We start from the raw sequence: 12,833 nt of genomic DNA on the forward strand, positions 1-12,833 counted from the left end.
GATAAGGGAAAACGTTTAGTGTAAGGTAAAGCCAGTAAAGTCCGGTCAAGGCTAGTCCGAGGGACATCAATCAAAGAGGTAGAAATCGTCAAATAATATTCAGATAATCATGACACAATGTACTGATATAAGAAACTGGCCACATTGCATTAACCCTTAATAGTTTATATATATTTATAACTGCACTGAGACTAAAATCTACAAATTAACTGAAGGATTCACATGATGTGCCCAATCTAATAATATTACCAAGATGAATACCTACTTGTGCCAAGCAGCAGTAATGCCTTCATGCATAGATATTCTTCATAGGCAACCTTAAGGTTTCTGAAATCTACTGCAATGTTGCCCATTCCTTTGCACAAACTGTACATAGTTGACTGCTGCATCCGCTCCCTTTAATTAAAAAAGAAAATGTCAACATGTGCATCGTTCTTGTTATATTCCTTTACATTTGCTATTGAAAGAATTGCAAATTAAGTTTTTTACCCTGAACACTTTTTTATATTCAATATTTAGACAATAGATAATAGATGTTGGGGTAGGCCATTCGGCCCTTCGAGCCAGCACCGCCATTCAATGTGATCATGGCTGATCATCCCCAATCAGTGCCCCGTTCCTGCTTTCTCCCCATATCCCTTGACTCCGCTTTTTTTAAGAGCCCTATCTAGCTCTCTCTTGAAAGCATCCAGAGAACCTGCCTCCACCGCCCTCTGAGGCAGAGAATTCCACAGACTCGCAACTCTGAGTTCATGTTCTTTTAAGCAATGATAATAGTATGTTTGCTGCTAAACCCCTCGTGCCAAAAACATGCTGTTTTCCATTGTCATTTGTCTGGCATTAAGGCATCAATTTAAGAACAATGGATTTCAGATACTGTCAAGTTGGGCTTGAGGTTATTTAGGAATTATCTCAGGCAGCTATCCAGGAAGTACAACACAACTTTCAACTTGCAGTTTAAATATTTTACTGAGTGTGAAATGAACACTGAAACATGCACATTGAGATTAAAAAATCTTAAATATCATACTAGTCTTGCAATTAAGGGTCTCAACCCGAAACACCACCAAATCCTTCTCTCCAGAGATGCTGCTTGTCCCGCTGAGTTACTCCAGCATTTTATGCCTATCTTCTTGTAATTAAGATGTCACTTAACTATAAAGATCTTAATGATTTTTATGCCCAAGGAGAAATTACAATGTCTCTTCAAATACTGTTGTTTATCAGAGATACTGCGCCTTGTGAATGACTAAATATTGGCAGCATTGTGCAAGCTTAGTCAAGATCATCAAAAATTAATCTACTGATGATTCATTGTAATTGCATGAAGCACTGTCCTTAATCATACCATTCAATTCATTAACAGTGAACAGAAACATCAAGCAAAATAACAAAGTGCTAGATGAACAGCAGATTACACAGCACCTATGGTGGAATAAACAAGGAACTGCAGATGCCGATTTACAAAAAAGACAAAAAGTGCTGGAGTAATTCAGCGAGTCGGGCAGCATCTCTGGATAACATAGATAGATGATATTTTGGGTCAGGTCTCTTCAGTCTAAAGAAGGGCCCCAACACAAAATGTCAGCCATCCATGTTCTCCGTTAGATGCTGCCTAACCCACTGAAATACTCCAGCACTGTGGTTTACTTAGAATCTATGGAGGGAATGGACAGACCAAGGTTGAGACTGGGACCCTTTCTTCAGACAAAGACTAGGGTAAGAAAGCTGAAGAGAAGTAGGAACGAGGCAAAGCCTGACAAGTAATTGGTTAACAGTAGAGATAGTGACAAAGGTGCAAAGGAGACAAAATTGTTTCAGGTAAGGAAAGAGAAGAAGGGGTGAAAACAAACTTTCCCATGGCCAGAACTAACCAGGGCTATCATTAGAGGCCATCAGCACCTTTATCAGCCCATCGAGAAGCAATGATAAAGCAAGAACAACTCTGAGATATCTGTGTCTTCATCAGTCTCTCTGCTGATTGGCACAAAAATTGATGAGGACACAGGATTTTGGTGCAATTACTTAAAAGGGAAAAATAGTATTGTGAGAATTATGCAAGTGCTTATTAACACTGCAACATTCTGGAACTTCCACAAGAGGATGTGGTGAAATTATGTGTCACCATTCAATAATAATATCTCTTTTGTGCCCTAAATATTTGCTACCAATCTGTGGCGTTCTGATGATGGCATCATATGATAGACTGCAAGCTTGCATCTCTTTTGCTTTACAATGGGGCAAGGTGGATCCCGTCCAAAATTGAATTTCATCAGATGTTAGAAATTAATAGGAAAACATTAGATCCCCTGTTCCGTATATTTACCACCTTTCAGATGAAGTTAGCCAGTTTAGATTGATCTGGGTGTAAGTAAAAATCCATATTAAAACTACTCTATGGTTTATATTTTTTGTAATTATGCATTCAAGCAGTTCTGTTATACCAGGGTGCACGTGCATAACTTCCCTGTTAATCTCAACCAAATGTTTTTAAAATTCTATCTCTAGAGCTTACTGAGCTGGTTTATCTCATTGTTTATTAAAGTGATCTTGTGGTTTTCCACTCCCTTGCAAAAATTCCCTTATCTTTATCACAGAGCTGTACAGTTTGGAGCACAGCAAGTTACTACCAAGTAACCTCCAAACTGGAACATGACCCACAATGATTGGAGCCACCTTCTTTTCCAATATCCTTCCTAGCAGGTAACACAACTGTATGTTTTGATAAGGGCTTTTGACCTGAAACGTAAACTGTTTTTCTTTCCGCCTGACCTGCTGGGTATTGAATAAAACGCTTTCTGTTTTTGTTTCAGATTTCAGTAAAGCACATGGTTTCCCCAATCATGAAATTCTTCTGAAATACCACACAAGCTTTGTTTCTTTTCTCCCGTCTGCACAGATCGCCTCCTCCAAAATAAGCATTTTGACAAGCCTAACAAAGGATAAATATCTGTGTGTTCTTGTGTTACATCCCAATTGTATTTCCCTTATCCTGCACGTTATCGATCATATCAATCTTGTTCTGATCCTTCATCTTTGTACATGGACCATGGAGTTGGCGGAAAAAGATTAAATTACTGACATGGATTGAGGGATTAAATGCTTCATTTCCAGGTTTGGCAGACAGTGACACATGGCGAACCATAAGTATCTGTGCTTGAGCCTGAGGTATACACAATCTGTATACTCAAGTAACAGGCAATTGCACTACAAGGTAATCAAAGATATGGGGAGAGCACAAGGGAAGTGTTTTAGAGACAAGGGTGTGATTGGGTTAGCCATGATAACATTGAATAGCGGAATTGGCTTATGAGATGATGACACACAGTACTGGAGTAACTCAGCGGGTCAGGCAGCATTTCTGGAGAAATAGAATGTGACGTTTTGGGTCAGAACCCTTCTTCAGACTGATTCAGATGATTGCATGTCCTTTTCCTGTTTCTTTTGCAGATTCACGTTACTTGGATCCCATTTCTCCTTTTCCTTTTAAACAAAATGCCACTCTACTAGTAAAAGTTAGAGTACTACCACAACACTGGGATGTACCGTCAGCTATCCATTGCTGTCACTTCAAAGGGTGAAACCGATTGCCCAGCTCAGGTTCACAGCAATATTATGTTTTAATTAAAATAACTATTACCATATCATCATTTTGTTCTTCTTTCGAAGGCAAGTTTTTGGGATTATGAATATTTTTTAAGAATCACCCATGCCAACTTGTGATGCAGTACTTACTCATTGAAGATGAGATCTGGTGCAAAGAAGAGCATGCTACTATTGGAGTGTTTATAAGATCTCCAAGCAAGACTGAAAACCATAAGGGACATCCAAGAATATTGCAGTAACATCATTTGGTCATCCAGGTGTAAGGATCTGAATCCTGCAGAAAGAAACAAATATTCTACATGATTCCTCTTGAATATCAGTAAACATCATCGGACACTGTAGCACTGGATATCTTAGGAATGATCTTCTAACAAAAAGTTTAATTTCTCAAACAAACATTAAAATATTGCTTAAGAAGGAACTGCAGATGCTGGAGAATCGAAGGTACACAAAAAAGCTGGAGAAACTCAGCGGGTGCAGCAGCATCTATGGAGCAGACTGAAGAAGGGTTTCGGCCTGAAACGTTGCCTATTTCCTTCGCTCCATAGATGCTGCTGCACCCGCTAGAGTTTCTCCAGCTTTTTTGTGTACATTAAAATATTGCTACTCCCACAAGGTTAGAACTCGATGGACACCATCTTAAAACCTTGCGTCATACCTTCAGCTTAGATTCCACTGGATGGACTAACTTATTCCTGACAGGCGCTCCCAAACAAAGATGGTCCAAGACAGTAGAACTGTCATTAATAAAAACATGGCAATTCCCTGCACGCAGTTCAGAAAATGTTAACACAATAAACTAGAGCAATAGTGGCCCGAGAACCACTCCAACAATATCCGAGTCTTGTTGCCCGAGTACAGCTCCAACAATCAACAGATCAACACAATCCTTAACAAAAACAACTTGTTCGGCAACACATTTAGCAGCCGCAACATTAATTCCCTTTGCCACTGGTGCACCATTGTTGCAGTAAACACCATCGTCAAAATGGATTGCAAATACTCAGCTAGGCTACTCTGACACACAACTTCCACCACCAAAGATAAATCTAAAGAGGATCTTGGCATGAACCCTTTGAGGTGTATAATGAAGCTGGTCCATTTCAGGAACAGTGCTCCCACAATTTTCTATAATACTCTTCGTCATGGTCTTTTTTAGATATTAAGAGGCACAGCGCAGATGCTGCCCGTCCAGCTGAGCCGCTGTAGCACCGCGTGCGCAGCCCCGTTGATGGCCGGCGCTTGGCCCCCGCCGGGGCGGTTCGGCTAGAGAAACTGAATGGGTGACGTTTCGGTTCCGGAGATGTTGCCTGGCCTGCCGCAGCGTCCCGTGTGTGTCCCCTCCGGTGGCCGGTGCTCGGCCCCCGTTGCCACCAAACCTCTCCGTCTGAGTCACAACACCCTCCACCGAGCGGGCAAACTGACGACCACTGGACAGGGAGAGAGATGCGGCCTGCAGTCCCCGGGAGCCGGAATAGAGCTGGCACCGAACCCCCCCTCCCGGCGAACCCGGTCCGACACCTCAGGCGAGGGGGGGGGGGGGGGGGGGGGGGGGGGGGGGGGGGGGGGGGGCGCATAAAGCATTCACTGAAACAAAGGTCTCAGAACCAAAGATAACACACAGCTGATCCGTAACCTCCAATGTTTATCTGTAGTGACCTATGACCCAGGCTTGCGCAGTCGGAATACCGAACTCGCTTATTGTGACAATCTTTGTGATTAAATAGTTTATAAGCACCTGGCTCTTGTGAATCACAAGCATATATTAGTCATTCAGATGAAGTATGACAAATGGTATCCATGAAAATGTATGCTGGTAAGAGGTAAATGTATGCTGGTAAAAGGACCTATTTAAGAATGACTATGCCTATTTTCAAAGCACAATGCATTATCACCAGAACCAGGGTGTTTAGGCACTAAAAAACTCTGAAATAGGCAGGCAAAAAGGCATAATAAAAATTACAAAAAGGCACGAAAAAGACATTTATTGCTATAAAAAGGCGTAAAAAGGCATGTGTTTCCACCACCAAAATATGGTTAAAAATAATAATATATATATACTACATTAAATGACCAAAGTTGCTTGGTCGCACATAATTACTAGCCTTTTTTTCAAATTATCTGATGTTAAACTATGCCGTCTGTCATACAGAATATGCTTCAGTTGTGAAAAACTTATTTCTACCTCAGCTGAGGTCACTGGTGCATACCTGAAACAAGCTACAGACTATATTCATGTCGATATCTTGTGCATTACAACTACCTTTGAGAGAACTTTAGCTATGTTTGTATTTCTTCATGATCTTTGTTAGCTAAAATCACTCTCTCACATTTTCCTTGTATGTCTTTGCTACCTACATCGCCAGGAACTTTACGAATATCATCAGTTACTTTGTTGAAAACCTTCAAGTTATTCACTAATGTTTCACCACGTTTCTCAAGGGAAGTGATTGCTTGTGGGAAGTTTGCAAAATTGGAAGCAATAAATAGATTTTGGAGAAGACTGAACCAGCAGGCAGCGGCACGAATGAATGAACGGCCGACGGTGGCGCCCCCGGTGGTGGAAATTTTCTTGCAATTTATACTATGATAGCACGTTAATAATAACATTAATATTAACATGTTGACATAGAAAACATGGTGTAACTAGAGAAAATAGCACAACATTTTAGCAAAACAGCAAAAAAAATGCTGATTTAGGCACTCGATTGTGAAAAAGGCATTATCTTGGTGAAATCATCAACAAAAGCATGAAAAAGTAAATCCTGGCTATAATTATCACTTACCTGGCAGAGTTTTTGCCCATTTCACAACCGAGATCATCTGTAGCCCACCCAAGTTATTCAATCCTGACAGAAGCCGGTTAGGCGTATCGGGCAAAGAGCTGTCATATCCTGCATACAACAGATCTGGCTCAATCATCTCAAGGATCGAGGTTACAGATGGACTTAAGACAGGCAATGAAGGGCGCACGAGAGTAAGGTCCTGTGATACTGCCTTTGTTGTGGTTTCTGAGGTGCTGCTGTGTGGCGCCTTCATTTTCTTCTTTGTCTTCCGAGCTACAAATAAAATTTTAGATTTACAGCAGTGTTTAAAAGAGGTGTCCCATCTGAGAGCGAAATCTTATTGGAAAGGCCATTGCTGTGACTGATAACGCGGCATCAATTGATTATGGCTTAATTATGAGATTGAGTCATAGTCATAGAGCGTGGAACCCTTCACGACCAACATGCCCAATCTACACTAGTCCCACCTGCCCGCGTTTGGCCCATAATCGCTTCAAACCAATCCTATCCATGTACATATCCAAATGATTTTTAAATGTTGGGATAGTACATGTCTCAACTAACTCTTCCAGCAGCTCATTCCAAATACCTACCACTCTTTGTGAAAAAAGGTTGCCCCTCAGGTTCCTATTGAAGCTTTCCAACCCACACCTTAACCTATGTCCTCTAATTCTTGATTCCTCTACATTGGGTAAGACTCTGTGCATTTACTCTGTCTATTCCCGTCATGTTCTTATACACCTCTGTAAGATCACCCCTCATCCTCCTGCTCAACCTTTCCCTATAAGTTCAGGACCTTGCGTTCCGACACCCTCCTAAATCTTCACTGCTCCCTTTCCTGCTTAGCAACATCTTTCCTATAACAAGGTAACAGGACAGAACATCTATATTACTGAAAGTCTGATATTGACCACTTCCTATTGCTCTGTATATTGATTTTAGAAAAAAAGTTGCTGTGATTTTTGGCCATCTGCTGTGCAGGACAAGAGGATTTTCCCTTTTGATGAAAAATCAAAGAGTTATTAGTGTTTAAAAAATGTGAAGGCCACGCCCCTTCCGGAGGGACTATAAAACCCAGAGGTGTTGAGTGCCTCAGTCAGTCTCTGCAAGATGGGGGAGCGAGAGGGTCACGTCTCTCAGTCTGAGCTGTGAATAACCCTGAACACATGTGTACTAAACTGTGAGCGTGGTTTTACTGACCTTGAGTGCCCTTAATGTGGTATGAAAATGAAAATGTGGTTGGTTTGAAATAAAGCAAAGCAAATGGTGGTTGGTTTGAAATAAAGCACTGCAAATGGTAGTTGGTTTGAAATAAAGCACTGCAAATGGTGGTTGGTTTAAAATAAAGCACTGCAAATGGTAGTTGGTTTGAAATAAAGCACTGCAAATGGTGGTTGGTTTAAAATAAAGCACTGCAAATGTTTGTTGGTGGTGGTTGGTTTGAAATAAAGCACTGGATTAAAAGTCTAAACTTGACAACTTCCTGTTTGCACTGTATATTGATTTTAGATAAAACGCTACCACTTATGGCTGTGATTTTGTCCATCTTACTCAGTCTCCCTCTGCTCATCAGGTGCAGAAGATTCTTCCCATCAATGAAAAATAAAAGTGTTATTAGTGTTTAAAAAATGCTGAGAATCTCTCTCCTGTCAATCATGCATGAAGGCCACGGAAGTGTGGGTGTGGCTCACTCTGCAAGATGGGGGAGGGAGAGGTCACGACTCTGAGCTGTGAATCAACTGAACACACTGAATGTCTACTGAACTGTGAGTGTGCTTATGTGATGTTTTGTGTGGTTTTACAGTGGTTTCACCCTGCTTGAAATGGCATGAAACTGCACTTGAATTTGGTGGCCCTGCACCCTGCTTGATGTGGCATGAAACTGCACTTGAATTTGGTGGCCTTGCACCCTGCATGAAGTAGTATGAAACTGCACTTGAATTTGGTGGCCTTGCACCCTGCTTGAAGTGGTACGAAACTGCACTTGAATTTGGTGGCCTTGCATCCTGCTTGAAATGGACCCCGCTTGAAGTGGTATGGAACTGTACTTGAATTGGGTGGCCTTGCACCCTGCTTGAAGTGGTATGAAACTGCACTTGAATTTGGAGGCCTTGCACCCTGCTTGAAATGGTAGGAAACTGCATTTATATTTGGTGGCCTTGCACCCTGCTTGAAATGGAATTTCAATGAATAGCCATGAGTCAACTGCCAGCCCACCAGCCGTGAGTGAGCTGCCAGCACATCAGGCTTGAGTAACTGAGCTGTCACCCCAAGAATTAATTTGGCCCACAATGTCCATACTAGCCTTCATGAAACCAGTCCCTTTAGCCCACAACACCCATACTAACGCTCCAGAAAGCCCTCCACTGCCCACCAATATTGGAATTGGTGGAGAGGTGGAATATTGTGATGGTGGACCAGCCCTCCCGTGTCATCATGGGACCCAACGGGTCCCACTTAGTCTAGTAATACTCTAAATGCAGTCTCACCAATGCCTTACACAACTATAATGTGACCTCCCAACTTCTATACTCAATACTCTGACTGAGAATGGTCAATGTGCCGAAAGCCTTCTTGACCACCCTATCTACCTGCAATGCCACTTTCATGGTGCTCTGTACCTGCACTCTTAGATCCCTGCTATGCTACACTCCCCAGAGCCTTGACAATTATTGTGTACGTCCTTGCCCTGGTTAGACTTCCCAAAATGCAACTCCTTGCACTTCTCTATATTTAATTTCATCAACCATTCCTCAGCCCACCAATTGATCACGATCCTTCTGCAATTTTTGACAGCCATCTTCACTATCTACACTACCACCCACTTTAGTATCATCTTCAAATTTGCTAACCATGCCTTGTATGTTCAAATCCAAATCATTGCTATAGATGACAAAAGCAATTGGACCAGCAATGAACCCTGAGGCACACCACTGGTCAAAGGTCTACAGTCCGAAGAACAACCTTCCACCATTACCCTTTGCTTTCTTCCATGATGCCAATTTTCTCTCCAGTCATCTATCAGTCCTTCGATCCCATGCAATCTAACCTTCCAGAGCAGTCTACCATTTGGAACCTTGTCAAATGCCTTGCTGAAATCAATATATGTTTACAGCTGACCCAACAATTGTTTTGGTCATATCTTCAAAAATCCCAAGATGATTTGTGAGACATGATGTCTCACGTACAAAACCATGCTGTCTATCCCCAATTAGCAAGTGTCCATCAAAATGCTTATATCTTATAAATAACGCTCAGAATACTGTCCAGTAACTTTCCAACCACAGATGTTAGACTCACTGGCTTGTAGTTCCCAGGCTTTTCCCTGCAGCCCATCTTAATTAGAGGCACAACATTTGCGACCCACCAGTCTTCTGGCACCTCAGCCTTATTTAATGACGACTCGCAAACCTCAACCAGGGTATCTGCAATTTTCACTCAGTATCCTCCGACATATCTGATCTTCCCCACATTTAGACCATTTCTTCTGTGACCTCCCCTATTTCCCTCTTCCACTCCTACCAACACTCAATTCCCTTCTCACAGCAGCTTCACATGCAACTACATGAGATATAACACCTATCCTTTACTTCCTCCGACTAATCAGGGATCCAAATTTTCTATCCGAGTGAAACAGTAACTCTCTTGTGCCTCTATCAACTTTGTGAACTGATTTTGTGCAAAACATATTTGTTCAATCTGCAATGACAACCATGAGCCTCCAAGTTAATTCTCCATCTCACCTTTGGTCTCCCACACTGTCCTAAAAAAGCCCCACCTAGGCTCAAAGGACAAGCTGCAAGAGAAGTAAATATTGGGTAATATTGTCAGATCAAAAAGCAAACTGCCAGAGGAACTCAGCGGATTAGACAGCATTTGTGGATGGAAATTGAAAGTCTGATTCAGAGAAAAGCCCTCAACCCCCAACATTAACAGTCTATTTCCCTCCACAGATGCTGCCTGGTTTGTTTTTGCTTTAGATTCTAGCATCTGAAGTATTTTGTGTCTCTATTATGTTCCTATATAATTTTATTAATAAAGCTTTGTTCCTTTACTCCAGTCCCTTCATTATAAGGATCACACATCATTTGTTTTCTTAATAGGTTGCTAAAGCGATGCACTATATTTCTCTGATTTTAATGCAAGGACAACCAGATATCTCCCATTACCAACTTTTCCCATAACTTCACCATTTACCCATTTGATCACAATAGTCTGAATGGAGATAGTTGAATCAAATTTACCATCAAGGTTCATCCCAGCTTGGAGGCACTTTCTGAAACGACAAGCTGGGCAGTTCTTTCGGCGAATCTTGTCAATGATGCAGTCATTCCTTCCAGCACAGAGGTAGTTATGCTGCCCTACATGGAAAAGAGTAAATTTAAGTGAAAATACCATTGGCACAACCAACATTAGAACTTCCCAATGGTTCAGAGGCAACACCCTGCAAAAGACATGTGCACAGAGATGCTGCGTGTCCCGCTGAGTTACTCCAGTATTTTGTGTCTACCAAAGATACAAGACCATTGCAGAGTAATCCAGTCAATATAGGACTGGGACAATATGAATAGCTTATTTTTTTATAGGCAACAAAAATATGAACACGCAAAACGAAAAATGCTGGAGAAATTCAACGGTTCAGGCAGCATCCATAAGGCCAAAAGGATAGTTAACATTTCGGATGCAGTCATGCATCAAAACAAGTAGGTAGAATTGCAAATTGACTGTTTATAACCAAGGCAAGGACTGAGTCCATTCAAATATTTCCCCAGAGTGTTAATTATATGCATAGTGGCAGTCAATTGGAGCTAAGAGCATGGAAAAGTTGGGCCGAAGGGCTGAAGTATCCATGGCTATGACTCAGAAATAAATTCAAGCGAAGACGACAAGTAAGAGAAGCTTGTAATAAACAAAAAATGCAGCAGACACTCAGCCAAGTCAGGCAACATCTATGGATAGAAAATGTGAGCTAATGTTTCAGGTCAATAATCTCTGGTTAACGCCATTTCCCCATCTGATCTGATGCGTATCCATTTTTTCTAGTTTCATTTCAGATTTTCTGCAGGTTTTTTTTGTTTCAGTGAAAGGAGGCTTATATCAACGCTAAGTGGGTGGATCAAATGAGTTAGATTTGATGCATACTTCAATGCGGTGAACATGCTATAAATATATGGGATGTTGAGCCAGTTTTGCAATTACATTATGGAATGATGAGTTGATGGAAGAGTGTTCCTTAGCCACAGTTAAGTAATAAGATACCAGTGAGAATCCAGGCTTTTCAAATACTTAACTGACTTGTTAAATCCTAAACAGGTTGCACAGTAATAATAACTGCGCAGTGTTGGAAGAACTCAATGGGTCAAGCAGCATCTATGGAAGGAATTGACAAACACACGTTTCAGGTCTGAAGAAGGGTCCTGACACAAAATGTTGTCTGTCCGTTCCCTCCACAGATCAAAATCAGAATCAGAATTTATTCGCCAAGTATGTTTTGCAACATACGAGGAATTTCACTGGCCAGGTCAGTCATACAATTAAAAGCAACAGACTCAAAAACACATTTGACATGAACATCCGCCACAGTGACTCCTACACATTCCTCACTGTGATGGAAGGCAGAATAAAGTTCAAGTCCTTGTGTTCTTCCTCGGTCGGGGGCCTTGAGCGCTCCGTTGACGGGACGGACAGACTGCTGGCAGGGCTGCCATCTCCCCGGCGCCCCTGGTGGTCTGATGCTGCCCGACTTGTTGAGATCCTCCAGCACTTTGCGCTTTGTGTAAATTTGCAGACTTAGCTTTGCATTTAGTTTCCACATGGCAATAGTGACATAACTTGGCATTGGTGAATTTATCCAAATTATCAAAGCATATGGGAATATAATGGGCCTGTCCCACTTAGGCGATCTTTCAGCGGACTGCCGGCGACTGTCAAGTTGCCGGGAGTCACTTGAAAAACCGGCAACTGGAACGGCGACTGTCAGAGTGGAACACACACACACACACACACACACACACACACATCGCTTCCTTCACCAGCCCATTATGCAGGTGGGGGACAGGGCAAGTGGGGGGAGCGCTGTCTAATAAATTCATATGTGCAAAGCCAAGGTGAAACAGACACACACCACGATGAACAGGGTTGGCGCTGTAAAAAGACGGCTAAAGCACAGTGTACGGCAGATCCTTTAAAAGAGGGGGGTAGAGGAAAGAGGGAGAAGGAGTGGAGACAACTTTTAAGAAGTCAGAGATACACGGCTGTGAAGCTCGGCGGACATTTAACATTACCGGTCGGTTATCCTTGGTTCTGAAAACTACTGCTTACCTTTTTTTCCTCCCAATGAGCCAATGAAATTCACCGGTCAGCACCGGCTACAACCTACGAGAACCTCCAAGAACCTTCGACCTCCTGGCGACCCACCTACGGCTCGAGAATTCTCGCTAC

The 12,833-nt window shown here is 42.1% G+C and overlaps 1 protein-coding gene across 2 annotated transcripts in view; it reads right to left on the minus strand.

Moving 5' to 3' along the window:
* LOC129701771 (glucocorticoid receptor-like) overlaps positions 1–12,833 on the minus strand; it is a 78,677-nt gene that overhangs the window by 11,343 nt on the left and 54,501 nt on the right. For both annotated transcript variants that reach the window (XM_055643196.1, XM_055643197.1), the window contains 4 exons: positions 10,637–10,753; positions 6,393–6,665; positions 3,736–3,880; positions 266–396 (listed from right to left, as the gene is read on the minus strand). In XM_055643196.1, the coding sequence (XP_055499171.1) occupies positions 266–396; positions 3,736–3,880; positions 6,393–6,665; positions 10,637–10,753 (666 nt within the window). The remainder of the gene's footprint in view (positions 1–265; positions 397–3,735; positions 3,881–6,392; positions 6,666–10,636; positions 10,754–12,833) is intronic.

This window comes from Leucoraja erinacea, chromosome 11 (assembly GCF_028641065.1).
Source record: "Leucoraja erinacea ecotype New England chromosome 11, Leri_hhj_1, whole genome shotgun sequence".
NCBI classification, from domain to species: domain Eukaryota; kingdom Metazoa; phylum Chordata; class Chondrichthyes; order Rajiformes; family Rajidae; genus Leucoraja; species Leucoraja erinaceus.